Here is a 25,605-nt window from a genome sequence, read left to right as displayed (position 1 = left end):
TTTCTTCCTTTTTCTGTAGAAGAAAGCGGGTGTGATTCTTAGCAGCGCGGCATATGTCATCTCTGTGCTGGATCATAGTTCGTGAGGGATGATCTAGGATGCTAGGCACTGCCTGTTTCATGACTCCTTTCAAAAGAATATGCAAATGAGCTCATCTGCCCCTGGGGCTGCTTGAACCTCTCTGGTACAAACCACAGAATTCAAGGCCGGGGAAGGTCACAGTCAGTCTGTATCAGTAGAGTACAGGATTGAGACTATAAGCAAAACTGTCCTTCAGACCTGCTTTTCCCTTGGATTGATTGGGCTTAAAAAAAGGTCTGAACATGGAAAGTGAGTAAAGGATGTTTTGAGAAAACTCCTTTACTGACAGCTGGAATATATAGTTAATATTGTGTTTTATTGTTCAGTACTTCAACAGGCTGGAAGAAATCCATCTCAGAAGACAGTTAATAAATATTGGACTTCACAAACAACTACACTGAATTTTGATGATTTTTGTACTATTTTAAAAAAAGAAAAACCAGCTACAAAACCTGAACTGCTCGAAGCATTTGGAAAAATAGACAGAGATAACACTGGATATATTTCACATGATGAACTTTATAAAATTCTTACAACGGTAAGTATCAGTAGAAACTTATCCATCTTTAACCCTTAATAGAGATTTTGGAAGTTAGATGGTAAAACTATACAGAATGTGTAAACACATATTCCTGATCAAAAGAATCAATAACTGATTCTTTTTTCTTTTTTTTCTTTTTCTTTTTTTTTTCTCAATTTTATGTCTGTTTTTCTTTGGTTATCTGCTCTTTCTTCCATTTTTTCCCCTTACAGTCTTGCAGTTGATAACCTGTCTGTCCCTTTCAGCAATTGTGCCTTGAAGGTGGAAGCTGGCAGAAAAAATATTTTTTGTATTTTCACAGAATGCTTTGTTGAAACCCTGTCTATACTGCAGTGGAGCAACAGAAAGGGAAGCACACGTCTCTCCCTTGGTTCAGTTAGCGCAAATCCCGCTGTTCTCTACAGATCCCCTCTGCAGCCCTTTGAGGTTATGAACTTTTACCGAGAGAATGACATACCTTTGCTGTTCTCCCCTCACAAGTTGTTGTCTATGTATGTTCAGATACAAGGCTAAAAAATAATATTTTTATGTTATACATAAAATATTAAGGTCAGTGCTTTAGTTTTATCACAGCTATGATGTTCTGTCATGCCAATGACTTCACTGGATCATATAGTTAGTTCATTGGGGTCTTAAAGTAAACTATGCTAGGATAAGTCAATACTTTGGTTAGAGATTATGCATTGTCAACCCAAAGCATGCAAATATCATAAGGCTTACCTGTACATGTGATTAATATGGCTTAAAATAATGGCATTAAAAAATATTCGGAACTTCTTATTTAGCTGCTGAACTGCCACCGTATTTTTAGGTTTCATTGTATAATCTGAAAAGATAAAAAAGAATTTTTTTAAAATAGCAGCTGAGATTTTTATGATGAGATTGTAGGAGATGGAATTTTAAAGAAAACATTAGCAAGAGTATGTTAGAATGATGAGTGTTGACAAGATTAAAATCTAGGTCCTCTGAGGATCTGCAACGCAAGCAAACAAAACCCCTGAAACAGAACAGTCTTTCAAGTTGGTGCAGAGCTGATGCTTTGACTTTAAACTACATAGATGTACATCACAGATGATTACAATGATTTTCTTTCTCTGTTCTGTCAGGTTTTTTGCTCTGTACAGCCAAAAAGACCCCCTTCATTGTAAAAGCCAATCATCTTGAACAGGACAAACACCAGGGAGCCGTAACAATTAAAAATGGACTACTAGCAGAATTCTAGTAGAGTTCTCAAAAGTGAGAATAAAACAATTTTAAGGAAATGTAGAGGAGAGCAAACTGGGTCAGGAGGAACAAACAATTTACATACATTTGTTGTGGTTGACCCAATAAAACAAAATTATTTGTTTACTTCAAACACTGTGGCAGAACCTTCAGTCCTCATTCTGCATGAATGTCTGGGGACAGACTTTTTAGCAGGGACAGTAGCGATAAGACAAGGGGTAATGGTTTTAAACTAAAAGAGGGTAGATTCAGACTGGATATAAGGAAGACATTTTTTTACAATGAGGGTAGTGAAACACTGGAACAGGTTGCCCAGAGAGGTGGTGGATGCCCCATCCTTGGAAACATTCAAGGACAGGCTGGATGGGGCTCTGAGCAACCTGACCTAGTTGTAGATGTCCCTTCCAGTGGCAGGGGGGATGGACTAGATGGCCTTTAAAGGTCCCTTCCATCCCAAAGCATTCTATGATTCTATGAACAAAAAGATATAGTTGCAATGGTAAAGAAATGTTCTTTATATAATGAAAGATAGAAGTAACAAATATTGAATCCTACTGTAGTTATGCCATGAAGAGCTATAAACTCTGTATTGTAACATAAAGTCAGGGCATTGCTTCATATAGACCAAGACTGAAGAATTTACTAGGTGTGCTTGCAGTAGCAACTGGTGCTGTTCTAAGAGGGGAGGATCAGGATTTGGTTCATTGCAATCCACTATGGCTCCGGGACCATATGTCCACATCACATGTTTACCAATAATGAAGTTCACATTAGTTTTCAGTCCCAAGTTTACCCTATGCATCTGTAGCTGAAAAGTGGTGTGAAGTAGATTTCTGTACAGCAATCGTATGTTGCTCTGTCATTGCGAACAGCCCTGTGAAACTGTGTAGAGGAAATCGCTGGGGGACCTTGTGGAAGACATGCTTTCTTCCTGAGAGATGTACCTTGTGTCCACATTGCAAGTGGGGCACTCGAGATGGTATCCTGACATGCAAGTTCAGACGTGGTTCTAAAAGGAGAGAAACTGCTTTGGCTTCACACTAATGATTCCAAGTAGAGATAGGTGCAAGGCAAATTCATACCTGGAATAACCCTTCTAGTGAACTAAATTACAGGTGTAGACTGGTATAATAGCATAGCTCAAATAAATAACTTCATAACGGTTAGTTTCACTTTGCTCTTTGTTGTTAGCATGCTACAATATAAGTAAGAATGACCGAGAGCTGGGATTCCCCAGTTTATGGAAGATTTTCTTCCATAATTGATGTGTCATTCATGGTAGGTTTCCAGAGGACATTACAAAATTGCATAAACTGATGCAATTCATCTGTTCAGTATTTAGTAGCATTGTAAGGACATAATTTGTTATGACGTTGACCTCTATTTTGTTGATTCAAATCGAAATCCATTTAAATCTATTGCGAGATAAGATTCCTGGAAAGGATATTAAAAGACTCTGTCTTTGTGTTTTTAGTAAATGTGCACTGTAGGTGAACAGCATTCTTGATTAGGAACCTAAACTGAGTTGTTTTTTTATTGCAGAGAGGCGAAAAAATGACTCGGGATGAAGTGAGTACCATTGCTAAACAAGTTGATTTTAACTGCAGTGGCAAACTTGACTACAACAAGGTATGGCAAACAGAGCGATATTATTTGTTCTTGTGTTACTGGCTTGACGTTATTGACAGGATTGGCATTATCAAACACAATACATACCACCTCCACATGTTGGTCTATTGATGACCTTACCCTAGGCCCCGCCAGCTGCCTACTGGAACGTGGGCTGGTATATATTTCTGTTTCACTCACTTTATCTGGTTATTATCCTTGAAAAGGTCACTTGCTGCAAGTGAACTTAATGTATTAGGCAGAGCCTAGTAGTAAACATGAAGCCTAACAGTATGGGTGAAGGTAAGAGTTAAAGGAATGGCAGAATAAAGATGACAATTAACAGCAAACTTAGCTAATCAGTGAGAGTTGCTATGTCTGTGACATTTCCTGATTTCTTGTGTGGGGGACATTATTGCATATGTCGAACATCTCATTTTCAAGATGCAACATCTTATCAGTTTTTTTTGACATCATCTGTAAGCAATGACTAAGTTTTGAACTGAATATGCAATCCACAAAGATTTGTACATAAATATAGTTTCATAGGAGAAAAACAACCCCCTATTAAGAATCATATGTTAAAAAAAAAAATCAGTATTCAAGTATCTAGAAAGAATATATATCACCTCTTGGGTTGAAAGCCGCACTTAAATTTTTATTCAATATTTGGACCTCCTTGTTGAATCATGGGTCCATTTTACTGTGTCACTTAAGTGGTCGCTCTGATTCATGAAAATGAAAATTAATATTGTGCTTTAAGAGAAAATGCATTACATCTATTGACCTGTCCTTTCCTTACTAATGTTACATTTTAATCCTTAAAACTGTGAGAAAGAATGTTTCACTTAGCAGATTACTTTTCTTTATATAAAGTTTTGTGACTTATACATGGCAACCAGTGAGCAGTGCTGCAAGACTGCACGGGAGAAACTGGAAGTTGATAGTCGATTGAGGCAACAGCAGTTTGGAAGTCAAGCTGAAACTTCCTCTGAAGGGATCGCAGTGTCAAAACCATCACCAAGACTCTCAAGGAAAACTGATCACAAACTAGCATCAACAAAAGGTATTTATATTTCATATTGGGAGTTTTCATTCTGTTGGAGATCATGCTCTGGGTCAATGAACAGTTGAGTATTTCTTCAATTTTTCTCAGGTTAGTGAGGATGTTATTGACTCATTTCTACTGTGGCAATCGCATTCATGTCTCAGGAGCTTATCTGACTCCCGTGTTCAAACGGACTTTTGCTGCATCTATGATCTGAAGCTCTGTCGTGGTTTAACCCCAGCCAGCAACTAAGCCCCACCCTGCCGCTCACTCACTCCCCCACACAGTGGGATGGAGGAGAGAATCGGAAGAGTAAAAGTGAGAAGACTCGTGGGTTGAGATAAGGACAGTTTAATAGGTAAAGCAAAAGCCGCACATGCAAGCAAAGCAAAACAAGGAATTCATTCACTACTTCCCATCAGCAGGCAGGTGTTCAGCCATCTCCAGGAAAGCAGGGCTCCGTCACACATAACGGTTACTTGGGAAGACAAAATGCCATAACTCCGAACTTCCCCCCTTCCTTCTTCTTCCCCCAGCTTTATATGCTGAGCATGAGGTCATATGGTCTGGAATACCCCTTTGGTCAGTTGGGGTCAGCTGTCCCAGCTGTGTCCCCTTCCAACTTCTTGTGCACCCCCAGCCTACTCGCTGGTGGAGTGGGGTGAGAAGCAGAAAAGGCCTTGACTCTGCGTAAGCACTGCTCAGCCATAACTAAAACATCCCTGTATTATCAACACTTCCCAGCACAAATCCAAAACATAGCCTCATACTAGCTTCTATGAAGAAAATTAACTCTATCTAAGCCAAAACCAGCAGAAGCTCTCAAAGTCTTAAGGGTGAATTTCATTGACTCTCATGTGACACAGTCCGGAGAGAAGAGAGAAAGTGAATGATCAGATGTTGCAGCATAGGCAAGATATTTATTTCCTTCCCAGATCAGAGATGAAACCTTAAACATTTATCAATAAGCAGTCTGTTTGTTTCAATTATCGAGGCCACTTTTCAAGCACAATCAATATGAGAGTTTAATGTTCTTCCTGAAGTTATGAAGATACTTAAAAACCTTCCCAAACTGGAAAAAGACCACAGTCTAACAGACTGCAAAGGTACCATATATGAAATATTTGCATTTGTATGTAGTGTGCACTGTTTAAGATGCTTCGATTCTAGGCAATAGTGAAGAGGTACAAAGATGACAGAACAGTGATGAAGACTGAGTTTATGTAGCTAAATCAACAATTGTACCAGCAGAGTTGCCCCAGCATAAGGAACTAGAAAGTAAAGGCTTGGAAGTAATTGCATTGGGCAGCTGTGCATAAGTGATGTGCTATCTGGCAGGGAAACTGCATTGTCCTGGAAAGAAATAACCTTAAATTAGAAGTAGGTCAAACCTATCCACTTAAGGACAGATTTACCTTGATTCCAAGGTAAATGGAATCATGTAGTAACAATTCCTTGTCCTTCAGGCAGATTTGGATTCCAAGGTTCTGCCATTCATATGCCCATTCACCCGGGATGTACAGTCAGGGAAGTAAAGGTGTTTGGCTAATGAATTATTAAATGTTATATAATTATAAGGGAAGTCAGCTTATCTGATTGAAGCTCGTCATCCATTTTGTGTGTGTGCTATAAATGTAAGGCTTTATGATAAATAGCACTAGGAGTGGGCTGAAATAATGTACTTGTAACTAAATATCTATGTTTATAGGTGATAGCAGAACTCCTTCGAGACCCTCATCAGCTCAAAGTTGCAAAGCGTCCATTTCTACCACTATCAGCATGGGTGCCAGTACCAACAGAAACACAAAGCTAATTGAGCCAGACACAAAGGTATCATGTAAGCTAGTCCTATTGAAATTATGCTGTTTTCCTCTAGGCACATATGTTATTGCATTTTAAATAAGAAACCGTTTTTCTCTGATTTTTAGCTTATGTTTTATTAATAGTTTGTCAAGGGCGGCTATAAACCAGTGAGACATTTCTTGATACATATTATTATTAACATTTTTATATACTGTTGGTTTTGCTGACGTCTATTTATTGAAAATAATTTTTCAGGTGTGAAGGTTTAATAGAACAAAGTATGTTTTTTTATAAATGAAACCACTGTTGGATAAAACGTTTAATGACTCTTTGAGAAATTTAAAATTTAATAATTTATTAGGTTGGTGAGAACTTTAAATGCTTTAGTAGTCTGAAAGATTGTGTATCATAAACCTTTATATGAAAGGTAATTGGAAATAAATAACAGGTCTGTGAGCATATTCAGTTTGTTGGGCATTAATTTGTAAATATATGCCGTAGCCTGAAAATATTGATTTTTAGTTAGACTAATATGTTCTATCATCATTTTCTTTTAAATAAATCACTCATTCAATATAAATTCCTGTGGGAGAAAGACAACAAAGTCACTTTGCTAAGTCAATATTTGTAGAGTGTTAATATTGATCTTTTTCCTTTGTTTTCCCTTTCTTGACTGAACCTTTACTAGTTTTCTTTCAACAGAAAATAATAGCTGTAGAAATATAAAACATTAACTGGAAACTGCTAGGATACATTAAAAATGTGCACCTTGAGACTCCTGTATGAAAGGGAAAAAATGGTTATGACCACATAGTATAACTGCTGCTAGAAAACTGAACTGATTGTTCTCATGAGTTACATTTTTGTTTCAAATAACAACTCTGTATTTGTTATTGAACTCTGAAGTCCTTTATATCTTTGCCATTGCTATACAGTGACATTTGTTCTATATTAAAATTTAAAAACATCATCTCAAAGGAATTTTTTGCAGTCTGTTTAGGTATCTGGACCTCCATGCAATTTAACCTGCAATTTCACCTTGTTCAAACATGATATGTAGTATATAAAACCATCACACAGTTTCCCAATATTGGATTCTTTTCTTTTTACAAGCTAGTAAGAACTGACTGAAAAAAAGCAGCTGTAGATATCGATTACTATTGATTAGCATCATACAAAACCTGAAATCAATCAATAAACATGAAAAGGTGTAAGCAGAACTACTAATTTTTTTAACCTTAACTATTAAGGGCACAATGCAAACTCTGTCAAAATCAATGAATAAATACACAGTGATTCATTCAGGCTGCAGATCAGAATCTAGCACCCTACAATTTTTCTTATTTATCTTCTATTCAGAATTTTTTTTTTCTGCAGTTCACCTGTCTTTTTGGGACAGTACGAAAATATTGCCAAAATGAAGTTGAACCAATGTCAACTTTAAATTTCTGACAGAAGAAAACTGTGGAAGTCAAAACGTGGTGAACATCTAAATTTAAAAACCTGTAGAAAACACAAAATGTATTCATAGTACATTCCTCCATGTGTCTTTTTCTTTTTGTCAGTGGAGTTTTGTGACATGTTCAAAGCCATGTAAATAACTTTTGGGGAAAAAAACCAGACAGTTACAGAAGTGCTACAGATGTGCATGAACAACATGCTGACCTGTTGGGCTTCAACCGTGGTTGAATTACAATTAATTAAAGCATGGCTAACGGAGATCTTAAATTTCTGCAAAATATTCTTCTTGTCAGTTTTAGTCAAGATTGAAAGACATTAACAAAAAAAGAAACCAGTGTATCATGTTCTAGAGTTTTCTCTCTGTGTTGAGTAGTTAAATTATCCCTGCTAAGGATTCTCACCTTTGCATTCTGCTCTGCTGAAGTCAATGGAAGAGCTGTACACACAGTGGATAGCAAAATACGTGAGAAAAGTCTTTTTCCTGAAAGAAACAGTTATATGCTCCCACTCGTATAGGTGAAGTAGCCTCATGCAATTGAACTAGCAAGACTTCTTCTGTGCATGTGGAACAGGTTTGTACAAGACAAAGTGTTGAACTGAAGTTCTTTGCTTTAATCATAGGAACAATTCCTCTCACAAACATTGTGTTTTATTTTGAATTATGCATAAGTGTGTGGACTATTCAATAACAACTTACATTGGTATAGCAATAGAATGCATTATTTGGGCAGTGACCAGCACTGGCAGCAACAGGTAGTCCCTAACATTTCTTTATGATTAACATTTTTAATACAAACATTTCCCACTATGTTAGCTATTACTCGACAACTTTTGTTATGCACTGAAGTGACATACTAAAATCAAAACAGAAAAATCATCTTTTAGCTTCCCAAGTTTACATACCTGTTTGTAATTTGACATGGATAATTTAGAGAATATAGCACCACCTTACGCCCTCTGCAAGAATAACAGTTTAGTATTTGATTCCTAAAGCACTGTCGAACTTTTGCTTGCTGTTGCTCACATCTTAACCTGCACGTTTTATTTTGAGATATTTTCCCTGCTTACTTGGATTATTTGGTGTCCCTGTTGTAACAATGTCCATCTGAATGCGAAACTGCAAAAAAGGTAGTCTTTCATCTGAAATAACAGCTAGAAAAATGGAAGGTAAACAAACAGGACAAAGCTACTCTCCATGGACTATCTGTGAGATCATGGTTTGAAGACCACTGCCATAGTGAGAAAGGGGGAATAGAACGTGGTTGTTAGAGTAATTTTTGCACGTGAAAATTGTCACAGTATCTTTTTTAATAGTTACAGCACATTTGGACTGCTGTTTAAAATTATATTATGCTCTCCTATGTCTCAAAGAACAGCCATTTTGCTTCATTAGCATACCTTTTGACTTAGACCTTTGTGAAATGTCATTAATTTTTCTAACAGTTTTGTAAGGTATTACGCTTAGAGACTAAATGAGCTAACCACCAGTTATCTCAGCTGTGTCAAGTTTTAAGGAAAAATCTCAATTTGCTACATACGGACTTCAGACGAAGTTAGGAGTCATGCAAGTATTGGAATAAACAGTTTATTGAGAGTGGAATAGTACTAGAATGATTTAACAGACTGAACTATGTATGTGAATTCTAGCACTGACTTATGCTGACTCTAATGTTAATATCAACTCCCATTATCCACTTGTTTGACTGAGAGAACCCTATCTTTTGCTTAACCTTTAACCCTCACCATTAAGCTCCAAGAACTTTCTGTCTCTGTTCTCTTCTTTGCTAATTATCCTTTGTGATTTGACCCCTTTTGCGTATCCTGTCACTAGAAATCTAGTTTCATGGATAAAGATCGGTATAAAATTATTAGCTGGCCTTGTTAATTAGGTCTATACCGCTACATAAAAGGTGGCCAGGGACTGATCTCTGACTCTGGACCAAGTAGCATAGGTAGCTGCACTTCCACAAGGCTTAGGCCTAGCACCCTCTCAAGCAGACTGTGTCCAGTTTAAATGACACTTGGCTTGCTTTTTTTCCTAGCACCCATGTGGTAGTGTTGTGGGTTTAAGAAATCATATTTTCCAGTGCCATTCATAATCTTATATCTCTGCATCCCAGCCAAGAATACATGTTACAAGCTGTGGGGTAGGTCGTGGCATGGAGTGTGCAAGGCTGTAAAACCTGATGGGATGATGTTGACTGTGTAGGTGACAGAAAGCCAAATTGAGTGCAGTTACATCCGTATTACTTTTTGAAAGTGGTGCCTGAAGTGAAAAATCCTTTGAACTGTGTACGCATTTTCTTGAAGAGTGTAAGTTGTAGTCATCTTAAACAGAGCCAGGGAATGAGCTAAGAACTAAACAGTATGGATGATAGGGTGTTGAATGCCTCACTTTGCGTCTTGCTGTCTGTTATTTCGCAGTGTAGATGTAGATGGTGTGATGCGATCATTGTTCCTCTAACAGCATGCTGTTTCCTCTGCATCTCTGATGGCAGAGAAGATAGGTTTCACGAAGATCCCAGATCCAACATGTTATCTTAACTGGAAAAGATTAGGGGAGGGGAGGGACCTGGATATTAGTTTCCATCAGGGATTGGGTGTCCCACTTCCTTGTAGACAGCTTAATTGATCTTTGTCTTTTCGATAGCCCGTGCTCTGAGGAAGTATGTGTCTTAGAACTTCCTTAGCAAAGTCTTAATATTCTTTAAAAATCTCAAACCTCCGAAGAACAGTGGAAAGCGAGTTGCAAAGTATTTGTACTTAAAAGTACTTCAAGGACTGAAGGCTTTTAAATCCATGAATTCCTGAGTAATTTATATTCTTAAGAAATGTAGAGTTCTGAATGGAGAAATCTAAACGCAGGATCAGTGCTACATGTATTACCAAGTGTATTACTTGGCATCCTGGGTGTGTGTACACTAGCAAAGTCCAGTTCTTGCCTGACACCTTTAGGTCATTGACTGTAAGGTACTATCAACTGAGTGTGAATGCATTGTAATGAGAACTGATTCTTTAAGAGGAGAAATGAAATGTAGCACTCTGATGAACACTGACCTTAGATGGAGCTAGTAGTCAGCCTCCTTACTGGGAGTTGCATGCAGACCTCTTTTTTTTTTTTACAAGCTCTCTTCTCAAATCTGTGTTAGCTTACCTGTTACATTGAACACTAAGCATAGGTACAGCCACCTGGACAGAGCTCTCTGCTGAGATTACGCTGAAAGATTCCTTCTGCTAGGCTCTGCTCAAAAACATTATCTTCCATTGCTAGGAAAGTGACTAGAAATGATGGACTTAATCCAGACCAGGGAAGGCAAATCAAGAATGTCTTCTGTTTCTCAAGGCATGCAATATGTCTATAAGGACTTTTATTTTTATTTTGCTAAAGAAATATCATTCAAATGATATTTGAAATTGAAAATTGGGACTTGCTGTTTAAAAAAAAAGAATTGAAGCATGTAGCTGTTTTAGCATCTCGGCAAAATCATGGCTTCTCTAGAAACCATATTATTCACAAATACAGCAGTTTTCAGTTTATGTCTTTCCAATAGCTTTGACAGAAATCAAGAAGAACCACTTAATTTGACCAGTACTTATGTTTGTGATTTGTCTGAGCGAATAACTCCTCATTGTTCAGCTAATCAATTATGTTCTTTGCTTGATTGGCCTGATGGAACTAATGTAGCAAAATTCCAGTGTTTCAGTGGTAAATCACACAGTTCAGAGAATTTAATGAGTTTGAATTTGATTCTTCATGGCAATTCAAATTTCATTTCAACTATTTGAGCATTGAGGTAATCTGTATGGTTTTCAAGCATTTTCACAAGTGAAACAATGTTACTAACTGCTCTGCAAAAACTGACTACAAAAAGGACTATTTGAGAAGAATAATTTAAAAAAAGGAGTAGAAGATCAGTGCTGTGTCTCGTGGTGTATTTTATGCAGGATTTAATAAATCATCGAATTACTGTATTTCAGAGAAGGTGCTTTTATCTTGATTAAAGATCAAGGCAACATCTAATACTTGCTTGGTTTCCAGGAATGGCAGTGTGCACAATCCAAAGGATGTTTCTACTTAGAAGAAGATGGTGAAATCATTAGTCACAAGTACAAGTTGCACTTACCTCAAAGGTCTACAGTATGTATTACCATCAAGCCTTTAAATGTTCGTCAGGTAGAAGGTAAGTGTGTTTGTATTTCTTTGGAGAATTTTCCTCTATAAAAAATATTTTCTCTTCTGCTGATACATCTCTCCGTTTCTCACTTGCAATACTTTGCAATATTGCGATATAGCAATACTTTTCTCTGTTGACAGAGTCCTATTAAAAATATAACTTAACTTGTCACACTATATTTTCTGCTTAGTCATTTTGTGCTCACTGCTTGGGCAGTGAAAATCAGCTAAGTCCATTATTTTTCTCCCTTTACTCAGTCAGCCTCTTAGATTATTTTTGGCCATAGATTTGTGAAGTCTTATTACAAAATTCAAGTGTTAGCACTGTTAGCAGTATCTCTCTTTAAGGTGTTAATGCACTTTGTGGGAAACAACAATACAAAACTTAGTGAATATTCTCCACTTCAAATACTTTTGTAAATACTTAAAATAGGTTATGGCTTCTTATGGCAGTGCGGTATCTTGATGTTTTAATTATTAATTTTGTCCGAGGGATTTAGAGCTTGGTTTGCCTATTTTAATTTTTATCTTAAGAGTGAAGCCCAGCATTAGAGCCACCTGAGATTAGTCAGCCTTTGTGCTCCTTTTTTCCAAATGCTGTTGGCTTTGTTCTCTCCAGTGATTTACCAAGGAGCTTTATCTAGTTGCTACATTGGAATTATTTTTTCCCCAAGTAGATTATTTCCTCTTTAATCCTGTGAACAGGAGCCGTTAGATCCCAAAGGTGTTTTAGAGTCATCTGGACTGGCTGTTGTGCTGCAGGTTGGTAATTGATTCTGATTGAGGTTGGTAGTAAAAACTTCACTGCAAATAATTGACAGAAAGTAGCCATTTTGCAGTTACTACCTGGCTGAAATGGGAAGCTGATCAACAGACTTCTAATGGTGAGGAAACGTGGTCTGATGCTAACAGATTTGAGTAACAGAATGTCTCAAGTGTTCTGCTCATAACTTTTCTTTTTTCATGTGGCACCCTCTTAAACTGTGCCTTAGAATAGTTCTGCTGCAGGATTGTCCAGACATTCTGTGAACGCAGAAGAGTACTTACTTGTCTTTTGTAAAAAAACTTCTACTTTTGCACAACATTATTGTCCTGTATATAGAAATATCTTTGTGCTTTGTTGTGAAGAGGAAGGCATAATACTAGTATGTAAGGAAAGGATTGATGTTAGCAGAGCAATTAACTTTTAATGAGGAATCAGAAATATCTTCAAGTTTTTAACAAAGTTGTGTGGTGTGTAGCCATTCTTTAGTATTCTTGACTCCTAACTGTAGAAAAGCTAAGCCCCTGCATTCATTGTTTTGCTGTGGTATGATTAACTTGAAGACCACTAAATAGCTCATTGATTGATTGCCCTCAGGAACTGAGTAGTTACAAGAAATCAAAGAGGTTCAAATGGCATCCATTTAACATATGTAAGACCAGGCCTCCATTCCAATCCAACCTAAGACAAACAAAGAACAACTAGTGATCCCATGCAGAGGGAATCTTGCTATTTAAATCTTAAAAATAATTGAAACGTATACTTCTGAGATGTACATCTTCTGGCATCCCTAGCTTTTGCATATAATCTGTGTTTCCAGTCAACGTGAGTTTAACAATATTTTGCAGAACTTCAGAGGAGAATATGATACAATTTTGCTAACATCATTAATGGCAAATATTTAGGAGCCTTGATATAAAGAAAAGCAATAAATAATAATGTTCTACTAGTGGTAGAAAACAATGAAAATAGCTTCCTTAACTATCAAAGGTTTTAATATTAGAACTATTAATAGTAATCATTATCTGTAAGACAATCACAAGATTTGGAACAATTTATCTGATCGACCTAAATAGGAAGGAAATCCCGATAACATATAATGGATTCTTTTTTCCATCTTACATTAACAGGGATCAATATTATAAATACCACGGAAATATCTACTTCGGGTTCAAAGAAAAACAATTTTGTGCCATTATTAAGCATTTGTGTTGGGAATGTTTTTCTTTTTAGGAAAATCTTGTCATTGCTTGTCAGTGGATACAGCTTTGTATATTCTGAAGGAAAATGAAACCCAAGAAAATCTACAGCTTGTGAGCTTTACTGAACAACAAAACAAAGAGGTTAGATATTTTTGTTGTATTCCTATTTTAATTGTTACATTTTTAGTGTGTTAATGCTGCATGGGTGAGTTCCCAGTGTTTGGAAGGAATTCAAACTGTACCTAATCAGGCTAAAGGAGAGAAGAAACACTTGTTCTGTGCATGTGCCCTTTCAAAACTGGCAGAACCTACACAAGGTAAGATGTAATACTGTCTTAGTTATGCCCTTTGGATGGGCTGAATTGCAAGCCACTTGTATAGAAGTTTAATGAAATTCCTGTGAGGACCATATTATCATGTGGTCTGTTGGCAAGTATTGCTGAGTTGCTGATTATCTGTATAGATACTCTGTGGAAACTCACTTATATTCCTGCACCTTTAAAAACAAAAGTTCAACAGTAAAATTTGGTAAAATTTCCTTTAATTTTCTTTCTCCTTGCCATATATATGATTTTGAACTTCATAGTGCACAGAATATTCTTATCCTATGGCAGAAATAAGGGAGGAGAAATGGTAGCATTAAGTTACTTCCCCCTTCCAAGCCACAAGGAACTTGGCTTGCTTCTTAAACCCAAGTCACTTGTGACTTTTTACATAGGAAGTTTTTGTTGCTAGTGTGAACAAAGCTGATATATCAGGGAGGAAATTAAAAACTCGGTGGGTTTTGTCAGCCTGCTTCTGGCTGGTTTTGTTTTAAAGTTTAACAATTAAAGAGTGTTACAAATCTGAAAAATAATAGGACTGCTGTTAGACATTTCCAGTAATGATGGTTCTCCCCTCCTCTCTGGTCCTGTGTGTTTTTATAACTTCTATTATAACTAAGAGATTCACTAGTTTTTGTGTCTTTAAAATGGCATCTCACTGTAGACATGTTTTCTTTAAGGAAAGAAGCTAGCATTACCAGTGTTTTCAAGTAATTAATCACTTTTGTATGAATGTTACTAGTAATAAATAAAGGTATAATTTGAGAAGTAACTTACAAACTTGTCTCTCTTTCTTTAAGAGTAGGTGTCTGGATGGAAGGGGGAGCTTGGATCAGGCATTTACTGGTTGCTCCCATTCACAACAGGCTGTAGGTTGAAGAAGGTAAAAACACAAATTACTGGAGAAGCAAAACTGGTGTATAGAGGTGAAGATGGAGAACTGGCTCTGACCAAAGAGTTCCGGTGAGTCATATTCCCAAATAGGCATGGTAACTATTGCAAAAGCGTGTGCTCCAAATAACATCTAACTTTTTAAAAGCTGTATGTTACTAAAATACTGTTTGTACAGAATATTCTCAAATAGCCTGAATAGTTATCGACAATATTATGAGACAGTAAAGGAAACAGAAGTATTTGGAAATAGTTCTGCCTTTTAATCTTTTAGAGCCGCTTTATTGGATATATTTGAGACAATTGATTTGGATGGAAATGGCCTTCTGAGTTTGGAGGAATACAATTTCTTTGAACTGCGAACTAGTGGTGAGAAATGTGATGAGGAAGCATGGGCTGTATGTAAGGGTAAGTTAGTTGCTGTGCTTGATACAACTAATTAAGGCTATCAATCTACTTGCAAGCTGTTGTTTATAGCATCCTACTATATATATAGTATAGAAGAACTGAATATTTTGTAGCCTATACCAAGAACACATGTAGATATTGTTCTCTTCTTTGTTTTTCTTTTTTTCCTTCTCCAGTCTTCTGTCCTTTGTTTTGCTTCATTCTGGTTTGTATGCCACTGACGTTCTGATGAGAAAATTCCTCCCATTGCTAATTCCAAAGTTTTGTAGGTGAAAGATTTTATAGCTGCCAAAAACTACAGGTTTTGTAATCATGGATATGGTGAATCATGGATATGGTGAATGAAGCTGTAACAGGTATTCATTTAATCAATCTCCTTTCTGCAGATTAAGCTGATACTGCTTTCATATCTCACAAAGTGTTGAGAGGGACATTTAATTAGTGTGTATATGATGCTTTAAAAATGGCATCTAGAGCTTATGATGATTGTTTAGAAAATTAATTATTAAAAAATGAGACACTAGAAAATGCCTATTGCAACTATATATCTTCTTTGGATGTAAGCAGCTTTTAATTAAAAATCTCTTTTGAAGGTTCATACATGGTGCGTCAGTTTGTCCATATTCTGTTATGTGACAGCCATGAGATTCTGAGATTTCCATGAGTGAGACGAGGAAGCTGACAGACAGTTAAGACTCTTTCAGATGCACTTTGTTTTCGGTCTGCTGATACATCTCATCAATGTTACTAGACATCTTGCCAGCTTGCAGGAGCAGTGTTGGGCTACAAATGTCAATTTTGAAGAAAAAAGGAATTCTGTGGCATTGCTTTAAGGTTGCAAATGCCTTGACCATGCACATATTTACCTCATAACAGGGCTAGGAGAATACAACCACCAGTGACTGTAGGCTGCTCTAGTAATATAGTGCATGAAAGCAGCGGTTTCAAAGCATTGGCAGTTTAACTGCAGTGAGTGAACAAACTGGAAATTTAGAAGCCATTGGATGAAAATTAGAAGTTACTACAAGAAATATAGTTTTTCTGCAACTCATTTACGACATGCCAGTATGGCATATCATTATATATCAGCCCGTGTCATGTTTGATGTAATTCCTTTGTAGACTATGACACATTGCTTAATTTGGGCCAAAATACTTTAAATCTGGCAAGTCCTGCTAACTGTTTCTCCCTAAAACACTCTAAGATATTGGACTTTTTCCTAAATGATGGAAAGCTCATACAAAAATACTTTTCTATGTATGAGTTTCTTGTCCCTTTCATGCCTGTACATGCTGTTCCACACTTTATGACTTTGTCAGTGTTATCGTTCTGTGCACTGGTCTCAATATGAGTAGGAGGGGTGTATGTGTGTGTGAAGTGTATAAGAGAGGAAAGAAGAGAATATGGTGAATGTTTTACCAGGTCATTAATCAGTTGAAGGGTTCAAACGAATATCATAAATCTTGACACCAAAGTTCAAGCCATTTATTATAGCATCTGTACCCTTAGATAGATTTATTAAATTGGTAATCCCTTTTTAATAATATATAGTAAAGATTTAGCATTGTTATGAAGATGAGAAAACCATTTAAAAAAATCTCTGACACAAGGACATTTCAATTATGTGTTTGCTGACATGAGAGTGGTCGATCTATGATATTCTATCAAGAGAGGGGTGTTAGGATTACTGGCATTTTATTGCTTTTTAGGAACTAACTAAATCATTTCTATATCAAGGACCTCAAGCACTAAGGGTGCTGGCCCCAGCAGACTTTCATTTTCCATTCCTAATATACCCCATTTTGCAAATCTCAACCATAACAGATACTGCTAGAAAAAAGAAAAAAAAGAATCAATATGAACTCTTTCTGTTTTGAAATCTTGTTCTCTTTTGGGTTATACAAGGGGCCAGCTGTTTCTAGTCATTATCTAAAATCCACAGGGAAGCTCTGCAAAGAGCATATATGTGGCCAAGGACATTCTTTCCCAAATAACATTGGAGAGCCTGGGGCTGCAAGATGGCTCCATCTTGTAAACCTTGTTAACAAAAGTAGGAGTTTGGCTTTGGAAGGATAAGGGATGTTTGCAAAGAGAACAGCTGTTTAAGTGCTACCGTACATTTCTTCTTAAACAGAGAATTTTGATATGAAGAAGAACGAATTAACAAGACAAGGATTTATGGATTTGAATCTCATGGAAGCCAATGACCGTGAAGGGGATCCTAGTGACCTTTGGGTCACTTTATTGTCTCTGGGCTACAATAAAGCATTAGAAATGACAGAGGTATGATAGCCATATAGCAAAAATAACTGTTTCACATACAACTTGCTGAACATATTTAACTGCAGTACTGTTTCTGTCTGTCATAAATTGATTTCAGTAGGTCAGCGATGCAGTCCAAACGCTGTTAATACAGGGTTTACACTATGACTTTCAGTCATTATGGTATCCTGTTTCTTAGGATAACACTGACATTACTGGAAGAGGAAATCTGCCTTTTGCTTTAGAGAAAGCCAGTATTTTGTGGGGTTGTAGAGGAAGGAATCTTAGGTTACACCCGTTGAAAGAATTCATGTACCTTGCTGGTGGGAAGTGATAAGAAGATAGCGATGGTAAACTGTGACCTGTCAGCAAACGTACAAAATGCAGCACTTGCTCTGCTTAAAAAAGTCACTTTCCTGGCCCAAGCCGCAACAGAAGCAGATAATGAGAAAGTAACGTTTTTTCCACATGATTCAGAATTCATAATTTTCAGATACGGCTGTTTCTGTTACTGTTGCCTTTCACAACAGTATCTGAAGGTGTTCAATAAAAAATTTTAATGAAAGGGCTTCTGGTGGCACACCGTTTACTTTACAGGACCAGGGATTATTTCTCTAATGTTTCTGTGCTTATAGATTTATTTATTCATTTATTTATTTATTCATTCAGAAACAGTATCAGTGTTGGTGTTAATAGTTCTTACTAAAGAAAGAGGATATCTTTAATTAATAGAAAAGAAATTATAAAAATTAAAGAAAGCATTAAATATGCAGATAATTTAATCATTCAACTTTTCCAAGAAAAGCTGATTTTTTTTTTTTAATCATAATCTGATTATATTATGTCTTTAACTTTTGTTAAATTAAATTAGGTCAATGTAGTCACCATGTAAAAACATATGTGTGTGAAACAAATATATGCAGAACCAAAAATACTCAATATGGTAGAAAGACTTCAGTTGTCTCTCAGTGAAAATATTGAGATCATGGTGAATGATTTCTTAATGAGCAGCACTTTCTCCTTTTCCTGCGAATATGGTTAGCAGAGCAACTACAAAACTGTCTTTCTGCATTTCAGGCGTAAGAGGGAGCTATCCTCTAAGAAAGAAGATTTGGGGGAGGTTTTTATCAAGTTAGAAATTTCGAAAAGGTATTTTGTGCCTTATACTAGCTGTGGTTTATGGCTATAGTCTTTGCTTTCCAAAGGACAACATAGCTCTCTGAATTCTTTAGTCACTCATCTAAAATTGTATATCTACTTAACTTGTGTCTATAACAGAACCCTTTAATTCCTTGATTTCAGATGATTTAAGAGATTGATATTTCAGGAGCATTGAGCCTAACAAATTAAAGACAGAACTGAGAAATCCTAGTGGATTCCAATAGTCATTTGAAAGAAACCGAGGTGCTATTACTAAGAAAATGCAAACTCCTGGTTGTTACATGTACTAATCTTAGCCAAGATACTGTAAGAGCAGACTGCTTAATGCAACGTTGCAGATATTTTAAATCTGTATGAAGTGGCACAAATAGGAAGAGCGTGACAGGTAAAGGAGACGGGTTTATTTCAGCCACTGAAGTACATTCATACTTCATCTTAATTCCTATATGTTTTGCTATCCAAGGAAGGGTTTGCTATGTTGGAGCCAAATACACCAAACTGCCTATCGAGTGTGCTGTGACTGGCATGGAAAACGTTCATTTGTCCGGAGCTTTCATTCGGTTTAAAAGATTGCCACAGCTCTCAGGTTTTGAATACTTAATATTCAGTGGCATACTTGTAATTCTGCTTCACAGCATATATGAAAATACTTAGGAGCTGTGGATGAAGTCTGAGAGGAAAAACTACAGATAAAGTGATGATAAAACTCATTTTCTCCATTGCAGGCATGCCCCTTTGTCATTGACATCTATGCAGAAAAATGCAAACCCAGAATTAAAGCCATATATCTAGAGGCAGGGAGCTGGCAACTCAACAGGGCTATTTGCAAGTCTGTTGTTAATAAAGGAGAGGCCAAAGTAATGGACAGCTGTGAAAACATAATCATCTATACCTACAAAGCAGCCAGAAGAATCACTTCTGTTATTGAAAATAAGGTATGGCATGAGACTCCTGTAAGGTGCTTTGTTTTAGTGTCTATTGTTATTGTTCTTCCCTCCTAGCATCATTTTTTGAGAATTAAATTTTCTGATATTTCTGATATCAAGTTTCTATATTTAGTTCATTTAAAAAAAAAAAAAAAGTGCCTGAAGCAAAGCTCTTTTTGATATATGACTCAGACTTCAAAAGAGTCTGTCTGGATCAGTGTTCTTGGAAGGGACAGCTTATTATAATGAGGCAAGCAGTTTTAAGTATCATATAGAATCTGAATATTTGTTTGTGTTCACATTCCAATTTTTCAATATTTTGATAATTATTGGAGAGATAATACATTCATAATACCAGAAAACAAATACTAAGAACAGGAAATACAATTACAGAAAGAGCAAAGACTACAGCATTTACACTGTTTAATATTTTCAGCGTGTGTAAGAAAGGAAAAGAGCAGTGATTTGCATTGATGGTGTTTTAGAAGCATATTATGGATGAATTGTTAACTGGCTAGCAGGTGTACTTTATTACTAATCCAAGTTAACAATTGTAAATGCAAGCAAAAGTGGTTGGTGAGAAGCTGAGATTTTAAATCTTTTTCATAGGTCTAATGAACGTGCTGTTCATTCTCAGTTTCATTTATATCAGGAACTGTGGGTAAATAAACACAGTGCAGCAAGATGCTAAACTTAAGATGCTTTAAATCTTGAAAGATCACAGCAAGAAGTATATTTTTAAATGGACAAACATGCAAAAGGGGGTGGGCTGGTGGACTAATATTAGGACTGAATGCCGAGGCTCCTTGGAACTACAGGTTTAGATCTGCACTTCGCCCTTTAGGGTAGATATACTGGAGTTATTTATATGTTTGGGGATATGTCAGAGAAGGAGATGAGGTCTGTACTGAGGCAGCTGGATGCTGTCTGATTAAAATCACTGACCACTGCCATTTACAGCATTTAGGTTTCATAAATACCTCTGTTCTGCGTTGAAGCAAATAGTTGCACTTCCTTGAAAATCTCATTAGAATTTGCAGACTGGAGGCTTTTTTGTATTGTAAATGTCTGGAAAGAAATAGTAGAAAGGCAGTTTCATGCATCTGTCATCTTCTAAGCTTCCTGCAGTGCAAGCAGCTTGATTATATCTTCAGTTATTGTACTGATGATTTCAATGGAAATAATTGTTTCTTTGTTATTTCTGTAATTAAATTAAGGAAATATCCTAGTTCCTGAGGGATTCTGTTTTAGTCTTGCATATGTATTTAATCAGTGGGTGGAGGAAGGTGTCTGTCTTCTAACCCTCCCTAGTCAGGGTGTGAGCTGGGGAGATTAAAGGACATTGCATACAGAGCCTCAAATTTCTCAGGGAGTAAGCAGTAACAAGTTTATTGTCTGCCCGTTTATATGCCAAAATAAATAGTTAATGAGGCATTTCCTATCATCCAAAGCACAAACTTACTATGATATATCCTCTGTGCTAGGTGAATATCTGTGACCTTGTTCCCATTGCCATAAGTATCTTCCTGTAGAGATAATCCTTTTGTTTGCCTTTATCTCACTGCCATGTGGAAGTGAGGACTTCACCAAAGTGATGCCAGAACAGCTAGATCAAAGTAATAAGCAGCTTAACACTAGATTGTGTTTACATTTCTGCAACGGTACCATACTTCAGGAATTACCATATTTGCACTCTGCTGTCCACAAACCCTTTGTACTGCGAGCACCAGAGATAACTTTTTTGGTTGTGTTTTGGTTTTTTTATTGGTTTGGGTTTTTTTCGGTTTGTTTTTTTTTCCAGGTCAGTCCTTACCAGTCTAATAGTAGCTTCTTTGCTGCGTAAGGCTGATCGTGTAAAGTAACTGTGTTTCTATTCCATTTCTCACTACAGAGAGATTGTTGGATAGCATTGTCTAAATCAAACATTTCCCAGCGTGTCTGTCAAATTTAGATTTATCTGGAGACAACTGAATAGTGGGGTATAGTAGCATGTCCTTAGGTCTTGTGTCTGAGTATTGCCTGGGATAAACTGGTGGTTAAAGAATTTTGCTACCCTAGCTTTCAGTTTTATATATTAGATCCTTCTTGCATAGCATTAGCAAGAGCATCTGCTCTTCAAGTAATTATATGAATTTTGTCAAATATTTTTTAAAATCTCTATTAATGAAGTCTTCAGAAATGGCCTGTAAGGAATGTTGCCAACAAAAATTGAGCAAGCATGCAGTGACACTTCTCCAGATCACTGTCCTGCCTCTAGTGATTTGCAGTTCAAGGACTACTTGAGACAGAAATGTTTTCTTTGTACTTAAAATCTACTGTGAATTTGTCCAGTCACCTTTTGAAACTATGTAAACTGTTAGAATCTGTAACATTCTCTGGCAAATAGTTTTCTCGCTAAATGGTGTTCCCAAGTTGCGTCGTAAGTGCTTAAGTTATTTCAGTGAGTCTTAAATTTGACTTTTGACAATGGATCTGGGCTCTGATGATGCTAAGGTACATTTGAAACTGTTACTCTTCAAAGAGAATAGACATCAGCATCCTTAAAGCGTTTCTATCCTATAAAATAGCAAAGTCAGAGGAAGTAAGAGGAATGTGTAGTTGTTACATAAAGAGCAGTCACTTAACCATTAAGACTAATGGGTTCCTTCACATTTTTTCACTTGCAGTCTGAAAACAAAGTGATTATTCATGTCAACAATGAGCAGAGTAAGAACTGCCTAAGTAATAGGGGACTTACTGTTTTTGCTGTGGAAGTGGCACCAAAATCCATGATGGTAAGATTTTTATTGTTTAGCCAACTTAAAATCTAAGCAAAAAGAAAAAATCATGTGACATCTTTACAGTTTCCTTCTGCAGGTCTTTTATTATGATAATGAGCATGTGGATAGTGGCATCTTCATCACCAGTACAGATCAGATACAGTTCCTGATATTTCAAAGCTGAACTTGTACTTGATGTATCCATGTTTCCCCATGCAGATTGCTATAAAAGCCCATTGCTGTTCAGTTCTTCATATGTGTGCCTGTTTGTCCATTCAATACATGTATCATTTACTAATATTTTTTAATATTTTTTTCTAAGGCTGTATGTTCTTTTTTTTTACTTAGCAAATTTTAATTACATATATAGATGTCTGTGAGGAACAGATCAAGCAGAGACAAATACATATATATATATATATATATATATATATATGTTTGTATTGCACTCCTTACACACAGTGTGATTTGCAGATGGCTAATTTTTTTTTAAACTTCACTTATGGATCATGTTTAGCCACAAGGCAATTTCATCTGCTGATTCTATTCCAGAGCTGGGCAGGCTTTAGTGAAAATTCTAAATGAGGGTTCTAAGGGATAGAATGAGATTGAAAATGCATTACAAATGCCGATGATATTTTCCTCCATTCATTTATGAAGCAAATCCAGGTTTTATTACTCTAAAAGTATGGTCTCTTCCTTTAAAAGAAGAGGCATGCAAACTATTTTATATTTCACAGCTTTCCAGTGTGGATGCAGTCAAACCCATTGTAAATGGATACAGTTCCATGACACTGGTAGGGTTGGGGCCTATTCTAATATTGCTGCTGACACTTATATCTATAGCCTGATCCTGTAAGGTGGTTTATTAATCTTAATTTTGGCTTCATTCAGTATAAATTGTAGGCTCAGCGTCCCTTATGGATTTTTTGCTGTCGTGCAATTAAATTAAATAGTAAGTTTTGAATACCAGCTGTCATTATAGATGCTGAATGTTTATCATTTAATGTTAGTGATATAAGTGCTTACATAGCACTTCAGGTAGCATACACGCAGTTCTCCAGTAAACAACTATTTCACCTGTTTTCTCTGTTCTGTACAGGTTTCTCAGCATGTGATGCCACTGAACGAGCAGGAAGAATGGCTTTATAATTGTGTGCATTCCCTCTTACGTTAAATGTTCTGTTTAGAGGGCTGTTTCTTGGTAGCATTCAGACTAAACCAGGAATTTTTTTTGGCAGCTTCTAGACAATTTCTAGTCTTGTCCTTCTCAAAAAGCTGGCATACATTTATACTTCACAGAGTTTGATTTGTTAAAGCCAATGAATCACATAAGTACTTACTTATTTCTGGTATCACACTTCTGCTAATGGCTTTTAAGAAACATGTATAGTGATAGCTTAAGGATGGAATAACGGTAAGTATGTAAAATCCTTTGACAGAGTAGAGTATTCATCATATACTGTCTAACGAAATACATTGGCATGAAAACATTGAGACGCAATAAAAATTAGTGCTGTTCAGTAATATAGCTGACTGTTGTAATATAATTGTGTTTTATAAAGGCTAGTTTCCCTAAACGTGCTCTTATTTTCTGTAACATGTTACGGAGTTCCATCACATGCTGGAACTGTTTCACTGAGGAGAAACTTGCTTTGTTAAATTGGTCTGATGGGTTTCTAATGAAATACTCTTGTGGTTTTGACATGAGGAGTATCAAGGGGTGGGGTTTATGATTTTGTTTTGCCACCTGATAAAGGATTTGGTTCTTTCACTTTTTTTTTTTAATTTTATTTGCTTTTTTTGGCATTTGATGATAATACTCATCTTACACTTGATCTGAATAATTACTGTTTTTATATGCTTTTGTATAAAATAAAATCTGCCTTTTCATATGCGATAAGGAAATAACATTATTTGAGGAAAATGAAGGTTTTGTTTTAGGCTCTTGACTGTTAACGGCAATTAATTATTTCCAGGGCAGCTGAAATAAGGAGACTGAAGTCCACCAAGTTTAAGCTGCAATAGCAATGAAAAACAACTTCGAGATACTAAAAATATTCAGCCTATTATGTTTTTCTAGTTCGTATAAATGTCTGTTAATGTGGAAAAAAAATGATGACCCTGGTCACTGGATGCTTGAAAAGTGTCTGAGTTTAAAATAGACATTAAATGTATGTGACCTCATCTGCCAGCAACTCCTGCGCTCTGCTGTCATTCTGCTGTAATCGTACACTGGGCAAGTAAATGTCAGTTACAAAATGAGAGCTCTGCTAGCGGCCGGCTGTGATTTACGCACCTCAGCAATTGGTCCTCAGGCAGGTTTACTGGTGATCTCTTTAGTTTTCCATTTTTTTTCTTAACAGGTACAGCAGGAATAATTTTAATTTTCAGAAATATCTAGAAGTTGAAATTGTAGTAAGAGGCCCCACAAATATTTGGTAATGTCTAGCAAACAACTGAGCTCTGTAAACGCTGCCTCAGGCAAGGTGTGGATACATCAGACTTTCCTAGCTACGTCTCTAAGAAGGAGCTGGGAAATAATGAGACGCTCTATGTGTACAGCAGGCAGTACAAAGCGAGCACTCCATTATTTGCATTTCTTTTGTTTATAAAACCAGTCTTGTAAGATGTGGCAGGAATCCATATGGTACTCCTCCTGCATTTTAGGAAAGGAACGGTTAAAACTGGAAGTAGTCCTTAGCTGAGAAATCATTGCACTTGAAAAGACTTGGGTTTGTTGCAGGTAGGGTCTAGTTTAACATGACACAGCAATACAGAGCGGAACCTTTTTTTTCTCATCCTCTTGCTGTAATTTGAATTTCTGGGATGTTATCTTTCTTTTGAGGATTAGAGCTACACTAACAAAATGCAGCTTCTGCGTGGCTTTGCTAGTGCTGGCCTTCCCAGGCCGCCCTTCTGGGGACATCGGGTGGGTCTCCTGCTTGTGCCGGGTGGTCACTGCGGCCC

The 25,605-nt window shown here is 36.6% G+C and overlaps 1 protein-coding gene across 6 annotated transcripts in view; it reads left to right on the top strand.

Moving 5' to 3' along the window:
* EFCAB7 (EF-hand calcium binding domain 7) overlaps positions 1–24,771 on the top strand; it is a 30,269-nt gene extending 5,498 nt beyond the window's left edge. For all 6 annotated transcript variants that reach the window (XM_087731032.1, XM_087731031.1, XM_087731027.1 and 3 more), the window contains 12 exons: positions 408–619; positions 3,389–3,475; positions 4,331–4,520; positions 6,211–6,332; positions 11,806–11,947; positions 13,937–14,046; positions 15,034–15,191; positions 15,394–15,527; positions 17,662–17,810; positions 19,676–19,885; positions 22,543–22,650; positions 23,738–24,771. In XM_087731032.1, coding sequence (XP_087587158.1) covers positions 408–619; positions 3,389–3,475; positions 4,331–4,520; positions 6,211–6,332; positions 11,806–11,947; positions 13,937–14,046; positions 15,034–15,191; positions 15,394–15,527; positions 17,662–17,810; positions 19,676–19,885; positions 22,543–22,650; positions 23,738–23,812 — 1,697 coding nt within the window. In that variant the 3' untranslated portion in view covers positions 23,813–24,771. The remainder of the gene's footprint in view (positions 1–407; positions 620–3,388; positions 3,476–4,330; positions 4,521–6,210; positions 6,333–11,805; positions 11,948–13,936; positions 14,047–15,033; positions 15,192–15,393; positions 15,528–17,661; positions 17,811–19,675; positions 19,886–22,542; positions 22,651–23,737) is intronic.
* Positions 24,772–25,605: the final 834 nt, after the last annotated feature.

This window comes from Nipponia nippon, unplaced genomic scaffold, assembly GCF_047370975.1.
Source record: "Nipponia nippon isolate SJK-2023a ecotype South Korea unplaced genomic scaffold, ASM4737097v1 scaffold_5, whole genome shotgun sequence".
Taxonomy (NCBI): Eukaryota; Metazoa; Chordata; class Aves; order Pelecaniformes; family Threskiornithidae; genus Nipponia; species Nipponia nippon.
Note: the sequence above shows the minus strand (reverse complement) of the source record. Positions and strands in the feature narration are given on the sequence as shown.